Here is a 17,734-nt window from a genome sequence, read left to right on the forward strand (position 1 = left end):
CGCCTATTTTGCTTAGGCCGCCGGGACGCACAAAGCCCTGGGACGCGCGTAAGTCCTGGGGCTTCGTAAAAGGAGCGGGAGGGGCATGTCAGGGGGGCGTGTCGGAAGCCGGGGGTGTGTCCGGGGGCGTGTCCGGGATCAGGGGGCGGTCCAAGGCGGGTCTGGGGCGTGGCGATGGTTCGTGGGCAGGCCGGGAGGGCAGTCCCGAGTCCCCCGGCACTGTGGCATGTGCCGGGGGATGGCGAGGTGGCGCACGCAAGTTACGCCTGCTTCGAGCAGGCGTAACTTGCAAAACAAAGGTAAGGGGGGGATTTAGTTAGGGCTGGGGGATGGGTTAGATAGGGGAAGGGAGGGGAAGGTGGGGGGACACGGAAAGAAAGCTCCCTCCGAGGCAGGCTGCCGATTTTGCGCAGCCTTGCGCGCGCCAACCCCGGATTTTAAAAGATATGCACGTATCTTATAAAATCCGGCGTACTTTTGTTTGCGCCGGTTGCGCGAACAAAAGTACGCGCGCATGTACTTTTTTAAGATCTACCTCTAAGAGTACTGTAACTGAGATGTATGAATACATTATGGTCAATGAAGAGATCCATAAACCCAAATTTGATAGGGTCCACAGGGCACTACAGAACAGAGATACAGCAGTTTGCCACATGCCATCACTATATGTTTCCATATGTTTCAAGAGAAACAGGATCTCATGTACAAATTGAGAGACTTCCAGGGTCACAAAATTACCTCTCCCAGTTCACACTGGTCAGAAGATACAGTCGGTTTCATAACTCTGACCAAGCTTTTGCAAGAACTTAATGTGCGCTGCAGATGAGGTTTTTCCATTTTTGTTGAATTTCCAAGTCACAGAAATTCCATTTAATTGCAACACAAGAATGCATAGAGTCTTTAGAGAACCTCACACAGATTCTGATAGATCCACTGCAAAATCTCATCGTAGGGACCAGGAATAGGAAGAAGCCATAGCTAAGAAAAGTAAGGTCTCCAATAAGAAATGGAAACCAAGAAAAAAATAACAACTAAATGAGGAAAACAATGAAGAAATGGAGTTCCATGTTCAAGAGCATCAATAAAGTCTAACTTTAGTATATAGGAACCAGGAAGGCTGGGAAACACCAAGTGTCAGAACAGAAGTGCAAATATACATTTGTTTGGGTTTGCTTTGAGATTTTCTTCTCTCCCCCAAGAAAGACAAATTGATCCCTTGCTACCACAACCATAACTTTTATCCAAAGTACAGACTGACCCAAATAGGCAAAAGAGAAGAATTTCAAGTTTCATCCCATAGAGATGGTATTTTGTTTTGTGACTTTTTTTCTTGTTTTATATTTGATAGTCTCTACGAAGAGTAGGGGGAAGACCCTTTTCCACGGTGATATCAGTATGAACAGCACCCCTAGTCTCCCGCTGCTTCTCCATGGATTAGCCATGGGAGACTAGGGGCTAAAGCACTAAACAATGATGGTGGCCGCTACAGCATTCCTACCTCCCTCCTCACCCATGTGCCATGAATCCAACCTCTTTAAAGCATAAACTGGCAGCAACGTAGCGCCCTAGACTACTTCCTCTTCCTGTACAGCCCTGGGTTGGAGAGTCATGTTTTAAATCACGCTAAACTACAGCATCTCCAATGATTCAAACCGCAACACTCTGACCCCAGGTAGCATTGTTCAGTGGGAAGGTGACAAGGTGGGGGTCCCCTTGAGAGTTTTGATTAGTGCCCTCCCCCTTGACGAGGAAGCACTGTTTATGAGTTGCAGTGGGAGGACGTGGAGAGGGAGGGGAAGAGGGTATTTTTGTTTTACCGCACTGGATAAGTAATAAGGTTGGATTATATATGAAAGTCATAAAAAAGAGGAAGGCTTTGATGGAGCATAGGCATATGGAATGATTAGAGAAAGGGGGAGACTCCTGCATTAGGAACCAGAGCAATGGGAGATAGGCATTCTAATTAACAATGGGAAAGAGATGCTACTGCAGAGTATCTTTGTTTTTAAGATGAATGGTATTAAGTCTCCTAGAATGTAGTTTACCTAAACTCTCTTATTAAAAGGAAAAAATAACTAATGGAACTTAAAGGGGGTAATAGTCAGCCACTGGCCTGGTTGCAAAATGAGCCAGATAAAGTTATCTGGACAACTTTGGCAGAATATTCAGCGGTGCAGCCACACACTGAATACACTTACAGTTATTAAAATTAAATCGCTTAACACAAACAGTCTAAGCGACATACATATAAAACATTCAAAGCCAAAATATTACATAAAACAAAAACAAATTATAACAAATTAAACAAAATCCTTGAGCTCAATAAATCACTTTTCAATAGTGCCTGGAATATACTAGACTATCTTAAAATTAGCCAGATAACTTTAACCAACTAACTTTAGGACTAATATACAGCACGAACAAAGTTAGACAATTTTTCCAGCTACCTTTGAATACTGGAATTAGCTAGATAACTTATCCAGCTAACAATTCTGTCCCAGAACGCCTCTATTGAATGAGGGGACCCCTGGACCGAAACGAGGTTGACGCTACCTGAAGACAAGAGTCCTGCAGATCCTCTGCGGCGGACGGTATTGGTCAGTGCAAAGGTCCAACAGGACCTTCACCACTAGCAGCCCACATTCCCTGCAGGTTGAGCCCTTAGGTGTCGGGGATGGCTGGACTTAGGCACAGATCTCCGGTGACAAGGGTTCCCAAGATGAACAGCTGATGAAAGAAAAGACATTGCAAGGGTCAGGGCAGGCAGATAGCAGTGGAATTCAGCAGGCAGGCCAAGGGTCGAGGGAGGAGACAATCAAGCAAGTCCAGGAAACGCACCAAGGTCGAGACAGGCAGAGTTCAGAGGAGGTTCGAGGTCAGAGTCAAGAGTCAATCCAGGGGAAGATGAGACAACAGGGTCGGAACACGGAGTCAGGCAATCAGCTACTCACACGGAGTTCGACCTGTTGCAGAGACCAGGACCAAGGGCAGGGCCTGGCCTTAAATAGGGAGTGCTGGTATCATCAGGGAGGACTGCGGTGGTTTTCCCATCATGGCCTCTTTAAGAGGAGGAGCGAGGCGCATGCGCGCTCCTAAGGGAATGCCGGTGGGGGCAGGAAGTTGGCGGTAGCAGCTCCTAGCCACAAAGAAGAGGTGCAGCATTGGTGGCAGCTGAGAGGCCCGGTTGCATATTCCACTGGTCGGCAGCGGTGGCTCCTGACTGTGGAGGGAGAATATGGCGTGGGACGGTGACACGGATGGCCGCAAAGTTCCGTGGCCAGCAAGCGCAACAGTACCCCCTCCTCTAAACCCCCCCAGGGTTTAGGTTTCTTAGGATGAGAAGCGTGGAACTGTTTGAGCAGGCTTTTGTCTAGTGTGTTGGCAGCAGGTTCGGTATTTTCTTCGGGGCCATATCCTTCCCAGGATATCACGTACGCCCACTTCTTGTTACATCCAAAACTTCTCTCACTTGAAATAATTGGTCTTCCACTGAGGCGATCTCTGGGGAATCCAGAACCCTTCGGGTAGCCCAAGAGAGCTCTAAGAGCTTGAGGAAGGAGACATGGAATACATCATGGATCCTTAGGGCTGTAGGTAGGCGTAATTGATAAATGGCTGGCCTTATCTGCCGAATAACAGAGAAGGGTCCTATGCAGCAAGGTGCTAGCCGAATGGGGGTATTCTAAGTCAAATATGTCGGGTACTTAGCCAGACCTTTCCTCCAGGCTTGAACTGCGGGGCTACACGTTGGTGTGCATCTGTTGTCTCCTTGGCTTTGAGAGCGGCCTTCTCTATCATAGGCTTGGTCCAGATCCATAGCTCCTGGATTTCGTGAGCGGTCAGTTGAGCTGCTGGTGAAGCAACTGATAATGGAATAGGTAAACGGGTAGCCCAGTTGTCCTGATGCTCATTGATAAAGGACCTCAGGAAAGTCTGGAGTGTATGGTTTGTGCGTTCCGCTCGTATTTTTGCCTGAGGGTAGTAAGCTGTAGCGAAGTTTAACAGAATATTGAACTTCTGTTAAAGAGAGCGCTAATACTTTGCTGGGAACTGGGTGCCTGGATCCAAAAGAATGTGCTGAGGAAATCCATGTAGCCGGAAGATGTGGGTGGTAAACAATTTTTCCAATTCCAGTGCAGAAGAGAAACCAGGGAGAGCCACAAAATGGGCCATTTTAGAAAAATGGTTGATAATGACTCAGATAACACAGCCGTTTGAGAGGGGAAGGTCCACCACAAAATCGGTGGACAAATGGGTCCAGGGTGCCTTGGGGGCTGGCAATGGCTGTAACAGCCCCCAAGGTTGTCCCACCATAGTTAGGTCTTTGCTGGGCGCAGGTGGGACAGGAGTCCACATAGGCCTTGACGTCGTTCTGCATCCACGGCCACTAGTAAAACTGCTGGAGTAGTGCAAGGGTCCAGGCCCGACCAGGATGTCCTGCGACGTGAGAATCGTGAGACCAATCCAAAACGTTTTGACGGAGACGAAGTTGTGGGATCATCTTTCCTGGAGGGACAGTCATGGAAGCAGCTAGGAGAATCTGTGCTGGGTCAATGATGTGGCCCGGGGTTTGAAATATCTTCTACTTCAAATGACCAGAAAAGAGCATTTGCTCACACATTCTTGGTGGCCGGCCTATATCTTACCTTAAAATCGAAGCGGGCAAAGAACAGGGACCATCGGGCTTTCAAACGTTGAGCATGGCAAAGGTGTTCTAGGATTTTGTGATCGGTATACACTGTGATACGGTGTTGTGCCCCCTCTAACCATTGTCGCCACTCCTCTAAGGGCAGTTTTATGGCTAGCAATTCTTTGTCTCTAATGCCATAGTTTCGCTCCGCCTGGGAAAACTCCCGGGAGAAGGAGAAAGGTCAAAGAACTCACTTGTCAGAGAGTTATTTATTTATTTATTTATTTATTTAAAATTTTTATATACCGGCATTCATGTTGCAAACACATCATGCCGGTTTACATATAACAGGGGTGTACAGTGAACAATTCAATAACCTATTTGTGTAGAAGGAAGCAGTTACAAATAACAAGGTAAAAGAACTGGGAGGAGAGAAGGAAAGGGAGAGAATAACATTAGGTATAGGTATTTACATTAGTAATAACATTTTTACATGTGGAAGTGGTAGAATCTGGCTGAATAGAATTTATTTATTTATTTATAAAATTCTTATATACCGTCGTTCAGACTGGCCATCACAATGGTTTCCAAACATAAAATGCAAATAAAAGAACAGTTAAATTTACATAATACATAACTACTAAATTATTATAAAAAACACAAATAAAAATAACCGGATAATATGTGATTGCTCCTTTAAAATAGATTAAATAAAACAAAATAAAACACAATAAAATGCATTCATAATAAAACAATATTAAGTAATCTAAAATGCATAATATTTAAGTACCTTTATGTCTCTCACTCTCAGTTGTAAAACCAGCTGCTTCACGGTATATAAATAAAATAATTAAAACGGTTCTTAGTCAATCTAAACTTATATTAAAATAGTTCTCAATCAGTCCCTCCAAACGCAATTCCGAAAAGCCCCCATCCCTACCGAGGGGGCATCGACCTCTAGAATGAAGGGGTGTGTGGGGTCAGGGTGGCAGAGGCATGGTTCCTGGAGGAAGGCTCGCTTGAGTTTAAGAAAGGTGGTGACTGCCTCTGGGGGCCAGTCTTTGGTGTTTGCTCCTTTCCTGGTGAGCGCTGTAAGGTGTGCCGCAATCTGCGAGTAGTTGGGAATAAAGTGTCTGTAGAAATTTGCAAACCTCAAAAACCTTTGTAAGGGACGGGCACCGGAGGGTCATGGCCAATTCAGGATACACTTCACTTTCTCGGGGTCCATGCGGAAGCCATTGCTTGAAATTATGTACCGCCTGGAAGGGCAAGTTCTCCTTTTCAAACATGCGACAGTGGGAAGGGAGGTCTTTGGAGAAGACAGGAATGTCGTCTAGATAGACCATCACGCATCTGTATAGCAGGTCCCTGAAGATCTAATTCATCATGCCTGGAATATGGCAGGAGCATTGCATAAACAGTAGGGTATGACCAGTTATTCGTAATGTCCTTCTCGTCTAATGACCGCGGTCTTCCATTCGTCATCTTGCTTGATCCGAACGAGGTTGTAGGTCCTGGGCAGATCCAACTTCATGAATATCCTGGCCCTTGCTGTCGATCTAGTAGTTCCAGAATAAGTGGCAGGGGTTATCAGTCCTTCTTGGTGACAGCATAATGTTCTGTCCTTCTTGGTTACGAAGAACCATCCCGTGCCCGCTGGAGGGCCAGATGAATCCCTTATCAAGGTTCTCTTGGATGTACTGGGACATGGCTTTGGTATCCGGAAAAGATAGGGGATACACCCTACCTCATGGCAGGGTAGTTCCAGGCATCAGATTAATAACACCGTCGAAAGGATGGTGCTCTGTCATGATCTCTGCTGCCTGTTTGGAAAAAACGTCCGCAAAGTCAGCATATTGCGGTGGCAGTCCCAGTGAAGTCAAAGCTAGTGAAACTGAGGGAGAAGGCACGCAGAGCGGCAATGAGAGCTCCACCTTGTCAGCTGGAGGGATCCAAGTCGAACTGAGGAGAGTGCAGTTGTAACCAGGGTGGTCCCAGCACAATCGTGTGTACAGCCTTCTCGATGATATGGAAGGCTCTCTCTAATGTCCCTTTTCACTGTATCAATAGCAAACCATTTCAGAATTGAAAAAATCATATTGTTTAACAATGAGAAACTAAAACACTTCCATTTTTTATTTTTTTAAGTAACTCTTCCTCTCCAAAATCTGACTCTGGAGTCTGCCTCTGGAGTGCTCTCTTGATTTTCCCAACATAGAATAATGGGCAAGAATAAAATTTGATTTATACAATATCGTCTGATGCACAAAAAGTTAAATGTTGTAAATCATATTTTCACTAATCTACTGGGTTAAAATATTTAGTATGGTAAGTGTTAAAGATAGAACAGGATCCACACTTAAAATAATCCCAGGCCTAATTTATAAACAATGCAAACTGGAAGGAAGTGTAGACAGTAATAATTCAGGAGCACTGACAAGTACTTATAAATTCTTTTTTTTTTTTTAGCAAATCTCTAACTAAATTGATACTACCAGTTTATAAGAATTAATTCGGTTTCTAACCTGAGAACTACGCATGTGTGAGAGCACTATTTTAAGCAACTACGTATGTCTGAGCATTTTCACATTAAAGATATGGCCAAGAGTAGTAGCTCCGTTGACAAATTCTGTGTTTGAGATTGCGCTGCAGTGAGTATATCACTGTAATGCTGAGCTTCTTAGAGCATTTTTGTATTATTTTTCATTGTCTTCACAATGATCAATTCTTCACTGTTTGTATAGGTCAGCCCTGAAGCAAATAACATGAATTGCTGGCCTAAGTCAGTGGGCCACTGTGATTATAATCTCAATTTCACATAATGATTAGTCTAAAGAAGAATTAAAGATATTTCTATGATAAGTTTTTAGATTTAATTACTATTATACTTTTTTTTTTGCAATTAAAGTGTGGTTGGAGGTTTTTAGACCAATGATTACAAAGATCCAAATGCTCTAATTGCTGGTCAGTAATGATCTTTTCTTCTTTCCTAACAAAAATTGGATTATTGGATTTTGTTTCACTAAGCACTGATTTGAATACAAGGGACATCCAAAAGAACTCTTTGAGAGGATCTTGACTATCTTAATGGATTATAAATCCTAAAGTAAAGCGATGGAGTCAATTGTTACCTGTTGAAAATTTGTGGAAAAATGGCTACGTCCTCTGGGGGAGATGTATGTCTGGGATTTGCAGCAGAATTGCTGCTTTGGGTGTTTTGAGAGGACTCCCTTGAGCCGCATCAACAAAGCCGGTGCAGAGTAGGGATGTTTCATTGATGCATGTGTCAGTTGCATCAAGACTGTTAGCTTGGAAGGGGATCTGATGCTGTGCTCCTTGCACTGTGCAGTAGTGGAATTGCTGCACCATGAAAATGGTGCATCAAGACATTAAGATGTGGGGTGCAACCCCCATGCATCGAAGGTGTCGTGCATTTAGGGATACTGTTGGACAGTGAGATCAACATGAAAAGATCAATTGCGAATATTATAAAAGATGGTTTCTATAAACTACAAATTTAAAAAAGGTTAAAACCTTTCCTATACACCCAAGACTTTAGAACAGTCTTACAGACTCTTTTGTTTGCAAAGGTAGATTATTGTAATGCACTTTGGTTAGGTTTACCTCAATGTACTCTCCCGCCCTTTGCAGTTACTACAAAATGCAGCCGCAAGGGTTTTGACTGATTCGAAAAAAATACACCTGTTTTAAAAAATCTGCACTGGCTACAGATACATTTTAGAATACAACATAAATGTTTGTAACTAATCCATAAAGCAATTTATAACAAAAAAAAAAATGAATGGTTAAATGCCTCCCTGCGACTTCAGACCTTGCAACGCAGGGTGAGATCAAAGTTTAAAGGGCAGTTGACAATACCATCACCTAGATTAGCTCATCTGAATAAAGTATGTGAACGAGCGCTGTCACTGGTGGCCCTACTATCTGGAATGAGCTCCCTAGCGAACTAAGATTTGAGTCAACCTTTTAAAGGAATCTAAAAACTCATTTATGTGCTTTTGGAGATTAAAATAAGGAACGTGAGCAGATGTATTCGCATGATACTGGAAGCCGTTTGACTATCATTTTGCTATACTTTTTAGCATAGATTTTAGAATGTTGATTTAATTTAATTTTATATTATATTATTTTAGATTGTCTGTATACTGTATTGAATTATTATTGTTTTGGTTTTTTATGTTGATTTTACCCTGTTTTAATGTGTTTTAAAGTTGTAAACTGGTATGATTACACTGGAATACCGGTATATAAATTGAAATAAATAAAATAAATAGAGTACACTGGTGAGCTGTGCTTTGTGTCATCAGTACACCATGCATCAATTATATCAATGTGTCATGTTTATTTATTTATTTATTTATTTCAAATTTTTATATACCGGCATTCGAGACAGCAGTCACATCATGCTGGTTCACATAAAACAGGGGTGCATAGTAAACATAACTATAACAATGGTGCTGAAAAGGCAGTTACATATAACAGGGTGATAAGAACTTGGCTGAGAAGGAAGAGAAAGGACAGGATTAATTCACACAGGTAAACGATAGAAGATATGGTTAATCAAGATATGGTTAATCAAGGTGTAGTTGGAGATTAGTTGACCATGTTGGTGTCTGGGAAAGCTTGTATGAATATCTTGAGTGTGCGACGCTTGTATGAATATGTTGAGTGTGCGACGCACCAACAATGCCAATGCCTGCTGCATCAATGACATCAATGTGCCATGCGTCAACAGTACAAATGCACCGCACTTCTTCCTCAACGTAAGGCAGTTTGCAGTACTTGATCCTGCGATTTTGGCTTGTGCCAATGGGGTGGTTTTACAAGAGCTCCTGCTCAACTCTTTTTTTCTGGCGAGACAGATGCTACACTGAAGGAAGAGGATCTGATGCGACTGATGAAATTTGCACAGGTCCTCCATCTTTCACACCCTGGAACACTAGGAATGTGGGAACATTCATCCACAGGAGAAGCACTTTGCCTAAATAGTGGTTCAGTCCAAAGCATTGATAGAATTGTGACCATTCGTCAGGGATATTACCTTACTGCAGATACAGTTTTTGAAGCCACTAATGGTAGGTTTCTTCTTGCCAAACATTTTGAGTAGGCAAGTTATTTATTTTTATATCACTGAAAAGTGCTGTTGTAGATGCTGCAGAGGCAGCAAGGCAACTTAAAAAGGCAAATACCGAAGAAAAAATTATCGAATATCAAGTTTAAGATATATCTTGAGAGACCGAATACACATCTGTGCTTGTACTCAGACAAAAAACAAGGAGGCTGACAAGGCAATGCCTACGTGGGAACTCTGGCACATGATTAGTAGAGTTCAAAGCTCTATTAGCTTGGAGAGATGAATCTGTTCGGTGCTGCCAGATGATATCATCCACATGTAATGGCTTATTGATGGAAAGAAATAAATACATAAAATAGAATTTCTTCTAGAGATGTATTTTCTTCTTTTCTCTGAAATCAGCTTCTCCAGATTTTGAGGCATGAATTAAACTATCATGCTTTCAAAAAAGGGATGAAGACCTAGGTTTTTTCCTAGAAGTACTATTTGACCATCTAATCAGTTGTAATTAAGTGTGAACAAAATTCTGGTATCAAAAAATGAAGGCCAGGTTCATTCATCCCTCCATAATTATTAGCTTTGTAACTGTTACGCTCTCCTCCTCCAGAGGGGAGGAGTTAGCAATCTGTTATCGCTCACCCCGCCAGGAGGGCGGAGTTAGCAATCTGTTCTGCTTTTCTCCTGAAAGGGGGAGGAGTAGCAATCTGTCAGGATCTGCTCCTCCAGAGGGAAGGAGTTAGTTATCTGTAGTGCTTACCTCGCCAGGCGGGCAGAGTTAGTAATCTGTTAGCGAACTGCTGTTAGATGCTCCTGTAAGGGAAGGAGGTAGCAATCTGTTATGGATCAACTTCCCAGGGAAGAGGAGTTGGAAATCTGTTCCATGATACTCTTCTCAGGAGAGGAGCTAACAATAGGCATATTGTACTTCGCTGCTGAGATAGCAATTTATCATGCCTCCGCTACGGAGTAGCAATCTGTTATATATAGGCTGCTGGCAAGTCCCATAGAAAGAGAAGGTAGCTATCTATATAATACTTCCATAAGCGGTGTTACTGGTCGGTAGTGGTTGGCTCCCACAGAGTGATGGTAGTATAAGGAATGACCACTTGGAGGAAATGGTGAATCCCTGGGCCGATGGCAGATGACAGCGCCCCCAGGAGGAGATCCTAAGAACCACCGGCTAGGCTAGAATATGACATAAACATAAAGAGTTCTTTATTAGGCTGGAAGCTGGACCACCAGTGGTGGCAGTAGTGAGTCGATGTGTCTGGTAGGGCTGAAGTCCTTATGATACTGGAATATAATCTCTGGGTCGCTGAGCTGTAGAGAGAGACTAGAAGTAGTGAGTAGACAGGGTATACTGGATACAAGATGGTACACTCACAATAGTAGATGTCTGCAATGGTCTCTATGCCACAGAGAGTCTTCAGTATATTCAGGAACAGGAGCCATAGGCGAGCACTGGTTCCTCTAAACAGTCTGTAATAAGAACTCACAATTGCTGTATATGAAATGGCTTCTAGAGTAGAAGAGAGTCTGTAAAGGATTCTAGGATCATGGGCCCTCGTGGAGCGAGTACCGGTTCCTATCTGCAATCTTGCCAATATAACTCTCGATCTCTGTACCTGCGATAACATCTTGGACGGAAGGGAGTCTTCAGAGCTATAGGAATGTAGGCCCTCGTGGAGCAAGTACCGATTCCTATCTACAATAGAACTCACTGTGTTCACGTCTGCGATCGCTTCTAGGCAATGAGGAGTCTTCTGAGTATTCAGGGACTTAGGCCCTCGAGGAGCGAGTACCGGATCCCATCTTGGCAATCTGAAATCAAGAACAGAGAGCGGATCCCCCGTGGAGCGGATACTCCTGGTAAGTTTGAAAAGGCCGAGCAGTGGAGAAGGATTCCCCTCACTGACTTGGATCGTTGTTGCAAGTATCGTGGACTGCCGAAGCAAGTCCTGTTGGAGTTCCTTGCTAACTCGTTAGAGGTTAGCAAACAAAGACCTTTTAAAGTGAAAATGGATGATGTCACTACGGGGGGGGACACCCCCGAGGTTCGCACCCTTGCTGGTACAAGTCTGGAGCGCGCGTGCGCCCTTACATCATCAGGAACATGGTGGATCCATAGCATCAAGCCAGCCTGGAGACACCTGGACCAAGAGGCAGGGAGAAGCCGCGGCTGCATCTGTCCGTCAGAGCCAAAGGGATTCGCTCCCAAGGTAGAGAGGGTGAGCGAGGGGCGAGAAGAGGCATGAACGCAACAGTAACCCAAACTTATTGCTATGTTTGGCTTTACGTATCCATACTACATTAGTCTGTATTGTTTTTTTTCATATTTTTCATGATTTACTGCATACATATGCTGATAGTACATCAACTCATTGCAATGTTAAGATTATTCATAAATCATTAAACTAGATACATGATTGACAACACAAAAATACACATTGAAAAATACTAGTTGGACAGACAGCTGAGTATTGTAACTTTCATTATTTCAGGTAATGCAATAAATTAAATGCTTGTTTGTGTCTATCGAAGACTGAAATTGGCCAGCCCTAATCTAAAACAAATGAAGAATTACCTTTCAGTCCATGCTTAAGACAATGCTCCATCACCACAAAGAATTGCTGCAGAGGAGGATAATCTGAGTCTAGTATTCGACCAACATTCAGAGCAGACTGTATCAATACTTTTATGCTTAGTTTCATCATGTTCATTAAGTTGATAAGTTCATCCATGGCAGCTGCACAAAAATCAGAGAACAAAATTAGATCATCAAGGACTAAATTTATTTTGGAATGAAAATGTATTTACCACGATATTTAAGCAATCTAATGAATACAAATACTTGCATTCCAAAATAAAAAATAGGACTGTGAGAGCATGATGTATCTGAGCATTTTTGAGTAGTCAGGGTTTATTGAGCTTCCAGATTCTCCTCACTCATCAGCATAAGGCAGTGGCTACAAAACCTGCCCTGGGGAAATCCCCAGCCAGTCAGGTTTTTAAGATATCCACAATGAATACGTATGAGTTAAATCTGTATGCAATGGAGGCAGTGAACCAGTAGATATAGGGGTAGATTTTATAAATTTGCACACATGCATACTTTTGTTCGCGTACCAGGTGCTAACAAGAGTACGCGGGATTTCAATAGATACGCGCTTAGCTGCGCGTATCCATTAAAATCCAGGGTCAGCGCGCGCAAGGCTTCCCAAAATCGGCAGCCTGCGCGCGCCGAGCTGCGCAGCCTGCCTCCGTTCCCTCCGAGGCCGCTCCCAAATTGGAGCGGCCTCAGAGGGAACTTTCCTTCGGCCTCCCCCCACCTTCCCCTCCCTAACCCACCTCCCGGCCCTATCTAAACCGCCTTCTACCTTTGTTGTACAAGTTACGCCTGCTCGAAGCAGACGTAATTTGCACGTGTTGGACCAGCCGCCAGCGCGTCAGGGTCCAGTCCGGGGGCTGGTCCGGAGGCCGCAGCCACGCCCCTAGAACGCCCCCGATGATGCGCCGGCCATGACACGCCCCCCCAGGAAAGCCCCGGGACTTGCGCGCGCCGCTGAGCCTACTCAACATAGGCTCGGCGCGCGCAGGGGATGTTTGGGCCAGGTCTTCGGGGGGTACGCGCGTACCCCTTTGAAAATCTGGCCCATAGTGTATTTCGATTTTCAGAAGGTGTTTGACAAAGTCCCTCAGGGGAGGTTGCTAAGAAAACTAAATAATCATGGGATACGAGGAAATGTCCTTTCATGGCCTGCAAACTGGTTAAAAGACAGGAAACAGAGAGTAGGATTAAGGGGTCAGTTTTCTCAGTGCAAAAAGGTACACAATGGATAAATTGCAGGAGGACCTTTCAAGACTGGAAGATTGGGCATCCATATAGCAGATGAAATTTAAATGTGGACAAGTGCAAGTTGATAATTATAGGGAAAAATAACCTATGCTGAATTACACAAAGTTAAGTTCCATATTTGGAGTTACCACTCAGGAAAAACATCATAGGAACATAATATAAGATATGCCATACTGGGTCAGACCAAGGGTCCACCAAGCCCAGTATCCTGTTTCCAACAGTGGCTAATCCAAATCACAAGTTTCTGGCAAGTACTCAAACATTAGATAAATCACAAGCTACTGTTGCTTATTAATTACTGAAATAGCAGTTTATGACTTTTTCCTTTAGAAACTTATCCAAACCTTTTTTAAACCCAGTTACACTAACTGCTGTAACCACATCCTCTGGCAATGAATTCCAGAGCTTAACTATGCGCTAAGTGAAAAAGAATTTTATTTGATTTGTTTTAAATGAGCTATTTGCTAACTTCATGGAGTGCCCCCCTGGTCCTTCTATTATCTGAGAGAGTAAATAACTGATTTACATTAACTTGTTCAAGGCGTTATAGTGGATAATACATTGAAATAGTCAGCTCAGTGTGCCACGGCAGTCAAAAAAGCAAACAGAATATTAGGAATTATTAGAAAGGGAATGGTTAATAAAACATAGAACGTCATAATAGCCTGGTATCACTCCCTGGTGAGACCGCACATTGAGTACTGTGTGCAATTCTGGTCACCACATCTCATAAAAGATATAGTTGCACTGGAGAAGGTACAGAGAAGGTGACCAAAATGATAAAGGAGATGGAACGGCTACCTATGAGGAAAGGCTAAAGAGATTAGGGCTATTCAGCTTGGAGAAGAGACGGCTGAGGGGGGATATGATAAGAACATAAAAAATTGCCATGCTGGGTCAGACCAAGGGTCCATCAAGCCCAGCATCCTGTTTCCAACAGAGGCCAAAACCAGGCCACAAGAACCTGGCAATTACCCAAACACTAAGAAGAACCCATGCTACTGATGCAATTAATAGCAGTGGCTATTCCCTAAGTATAATTGATTAATAGCCATTAATGGACTTCTCCTCCAAGAACTTATCCAAACCTTTTTTGAACCCAGCTACACTAACTGCACTAACCACATCCCCTGGCAACAAATTCCAGAAGTCTCTAAGATCATCAAAGGGTTTTATCGGATAGATATGAATCGGTTATTTACTCTTTCAGATAATACAAGGACTAGGGGGCAATCCATGAAGTTAGCAAGTAGCACAATTAAAACAAATCTGAGAACAAAAAATCTTCACTGAATGCATAATTAACCTCTGAATTGACTGCTAGAGGATGTGGTAAAGGCAGTTAATGTAGCTAGGTTTAAAAAAGGTTTGGCTTGGCTCCTGGGAGGAGAAGTCCATAAATTGCTATTAATCAAGTTAATTTAGGGAATAGCCACTACTTATTACTGGCTTTAGTAGCATAGGATTTGTTTAATGCTTGGGTATTTGTCAGGTACTTGGACTGGCCACTGTTGGAAACTAGATGCTGAGCTTGATGGACCCTTGGCCTGATCCAACAAGGCAACTTCTTATGTTATTTCATGCATATTCATTATATTCACTGTGGATATCCTGAAAACCCGGCTGGCTTGAGAACCACTGGTATTCTCTTTCATTAAAGCACCTTGGCACCATATGCTTTTATAGCGTGAGTAGGGAATCTCTGGTCCTCGAGGGTCACAAACCAGTTGGGTTTTCAGGATATTCTTAATGTATATGCAAGCAATAGCTTTGGGTTTTTTTATTTTATTTTATTTTTATTATTTTCAGCAAATATACAAGTAAGAAAACACTTCTAGAAAGAAATGAAAATAGCATATATAATATACAACAAAATAGTATTCAGGACAACTTATAACCATTTTAAATGCACATTTTCACCAACTTAAATAATCATCCAAAAGGGGGGGGGGGGACGAATTTCAGGGAGATATGAAGAAATATTCATAGCAAGAAACAGGCATTTAACATGATCACTGCTTCTTTTACTTAAAGATCTTCATAACCTAGATGTTTACTAGAGACAGGGTAGTTATGTTCCTAGAATTAATGAATTACTTCAACTGTTCTGGAAAAAAGAAAATAAAGGAATCATTCTGTGAGCGAATCACACATTTACACGGGTATCTTAAACAAAAGGAGAAACCAAGAGATATAATCTGAGATTTTAACAAAAGAAATTCCCGTCTCCTCTCCTCAGTTAAACGCGTAAAGTTCGGATATAAATGGACTTCGGGAAGTGAAAGCAAGCAGAGATGTTCTTGAAATATCTCCGCATTACTTCATTAAGTTCTTGCTCAGTCGAAAATGTAACCAAGAGAGTAGCACGGTCATACACCTCCGTAGAGGAGTTTTCCCAAAAATTGTGTTAAATTCTCTAACACCTCAGATTGCTTTTGAGAACATCTCACTTTGGCAGAAACAGGCAAAAATAACAATTTACAAACAGAAGGTAATTTCTCATCTTCATATTTTAGTATTTCCTTGAAGTAACTTCTTAAAGTATAATAGGGTTCTTCCCCCAGGACTTTAGGGAAGTTTAAAAAACATAGGTTTAAATGCCTATTATAGTTTTCCAAGTATTCTAATCTTCTTGAGGTATTACTAAAATCCTTAATTAACTTAATATTACAGTCATGAATTTTTGAAGAGAAGGCTTCAACCTTCTCTAATTATAATTTAGCATCTGTAATCTGACCATCCATTTTTTCTTCCAAGGCATCAATTCTTTTGTTAAGATGAACCAGCTTAGTCCCTTGATCTCTGAGTGAGCAGCCAAAACCGGCTACCAGACCCCACAACGCAGGCTTCGTTGGAACCAAAAAAGACTCACCCTCTACTCCATGAGAGGGAACGTCTGCCTCCTCTGCTGGTCTCCTAGAAGCAGCCTCCATTCCTCTGAACGTATCAAGGGTCCTACTCGGCGTCGAGGTCGAAGGGAAATCCTCCGCTCCGACATCAGCAGACTCTATTAGCCACGGGGAGGAGAAGGACTGCTCAGGTAAACCTCCTCTCTGGCTCCCACCTTCCGCACGTTCCTCAGCAACGTCATCACCCGGCACCGTGGGCAATAGAGGAGCTCCAGCAGACCTCGGGCCGACGGTGTTTGAAGATCCGGAGGACTAAGGGTGACCTCCCCAAACTGTTCCGCTGCTCCCTCAGCAGGAACAGCAGCAGGGAAATTGCCCCCCGGTTGAGAAGCAGGGCCAGGAGCAAACAATGTTAATAAACGCTGTCCAGTTGGGAGAGTTGCTTCGGTGGGGTAAGTGCAAACTTTCCCTTTCCTTTTTACTGGCATCCTTACATGTGGGTGATGTCAAGTAGCAGCATTGAACAAATGTGTCTCTCCTAGCAAGTAGAGCTTGTCGCTCTACTGAGCATGTGCAGGAATTTGCACGTGAACACCGCCTCATGAGCCTCCTCAGTCAAAAAATGGAGAAATTACTTACCTGATAATTTCGTTTTCCTTAGTGTAGACAGATGGGACTCAGGACCAATGGGCATAGTGTGCTCCTGATAGCAGTTGGAGACAGAGTAAGATTTCAATATGACGTCAGCACTAAATATACCCATGCAGGAAGCTCTGCTCTTCAGTATTCTCTTCAAAAAGCAGATGTGGATATATGTGTGTTTGAATAACTTGATTAACTTGAACTGGTTGACGTGAATTATAGCTGGAGACCACCAGTGCACTCAACCAAAAAACACCGACACCCGGTAACTATGGGTGTCTTAACTAGGGGTAAAGCGTGGCTTACCCATGCTTGTCTTGCTCTCTGGGATTGTCACCCGAGGTTTCTGTATTCTGAGGCAGCCGTGGGTGGGATACTGAGTCCATCTGTCTACACTAAGGAAAACGAAATTATCAGGTAAGTAATTTCTCCATTTCCTAGCATGCAGCAGATGGACTCAGGACCAATGTACAAAAGCTACTCCCGAACCGGGTGGGATGCTGCCCGTGACCCACTTAATACTGCCTTTGCGAATGCTGTGTCCTCCCGGGCCTGAACATCCAAGCGGTAGAACCTAGAGAAGGTGTGAATGGAGGACCATGTCATCGCCTGACAGATCTCGGCGGGTGACAGCATCTTGGTTCTACCCAAGACACTGCCTG

At 43.3% G+C, this 17,734-nt stretch overlaps 1 protein-coding gene across 4 annotated transcripts in view; it reads right to left on the reverse strand.

Annotated features, from left to right (window-relative positions):
* The window catches only part of RUFY1 (RUN and FYVE domain containing 1), a 653,398-nt gene that overhangs the window by 563,154 nt on the left and 72,510 nt on the right, over positions 1-17,734 (reverse strand). For all 4 annotated transcript variants that reach the window (XR_003853338.1, XM_029583262.1, XM_029583264.1 and 1 more), the window contains exon 2: positions 12,310-12,471. Coding sequence is in view for 3 of the 4 variants with exons in the window: in XM_029583262.1 (XP_029439122.1) it covers positions 12,310-12,466 (157 nt within the window). In the remaining variant the exon portion in view is untranslated. The remainder of the gene's footprint in view (positions 1-12,309; positions 12,472-17,734) is intronic.

Source organism: Rhinatrema bivittatum, chromosome 18 (genome assembly GCF_901001135.1).
Source record: "Rhinatrema bivittatum chromosome 18, aRhiBiv1.1, whole genome shotgun sequence".
NCBI lineage: Eukaryota > Metazoa > Chordata > Amphibia > Gymnophiona > Rhinatrematidae > Rhinatrema > Rhinatrema bivittatum.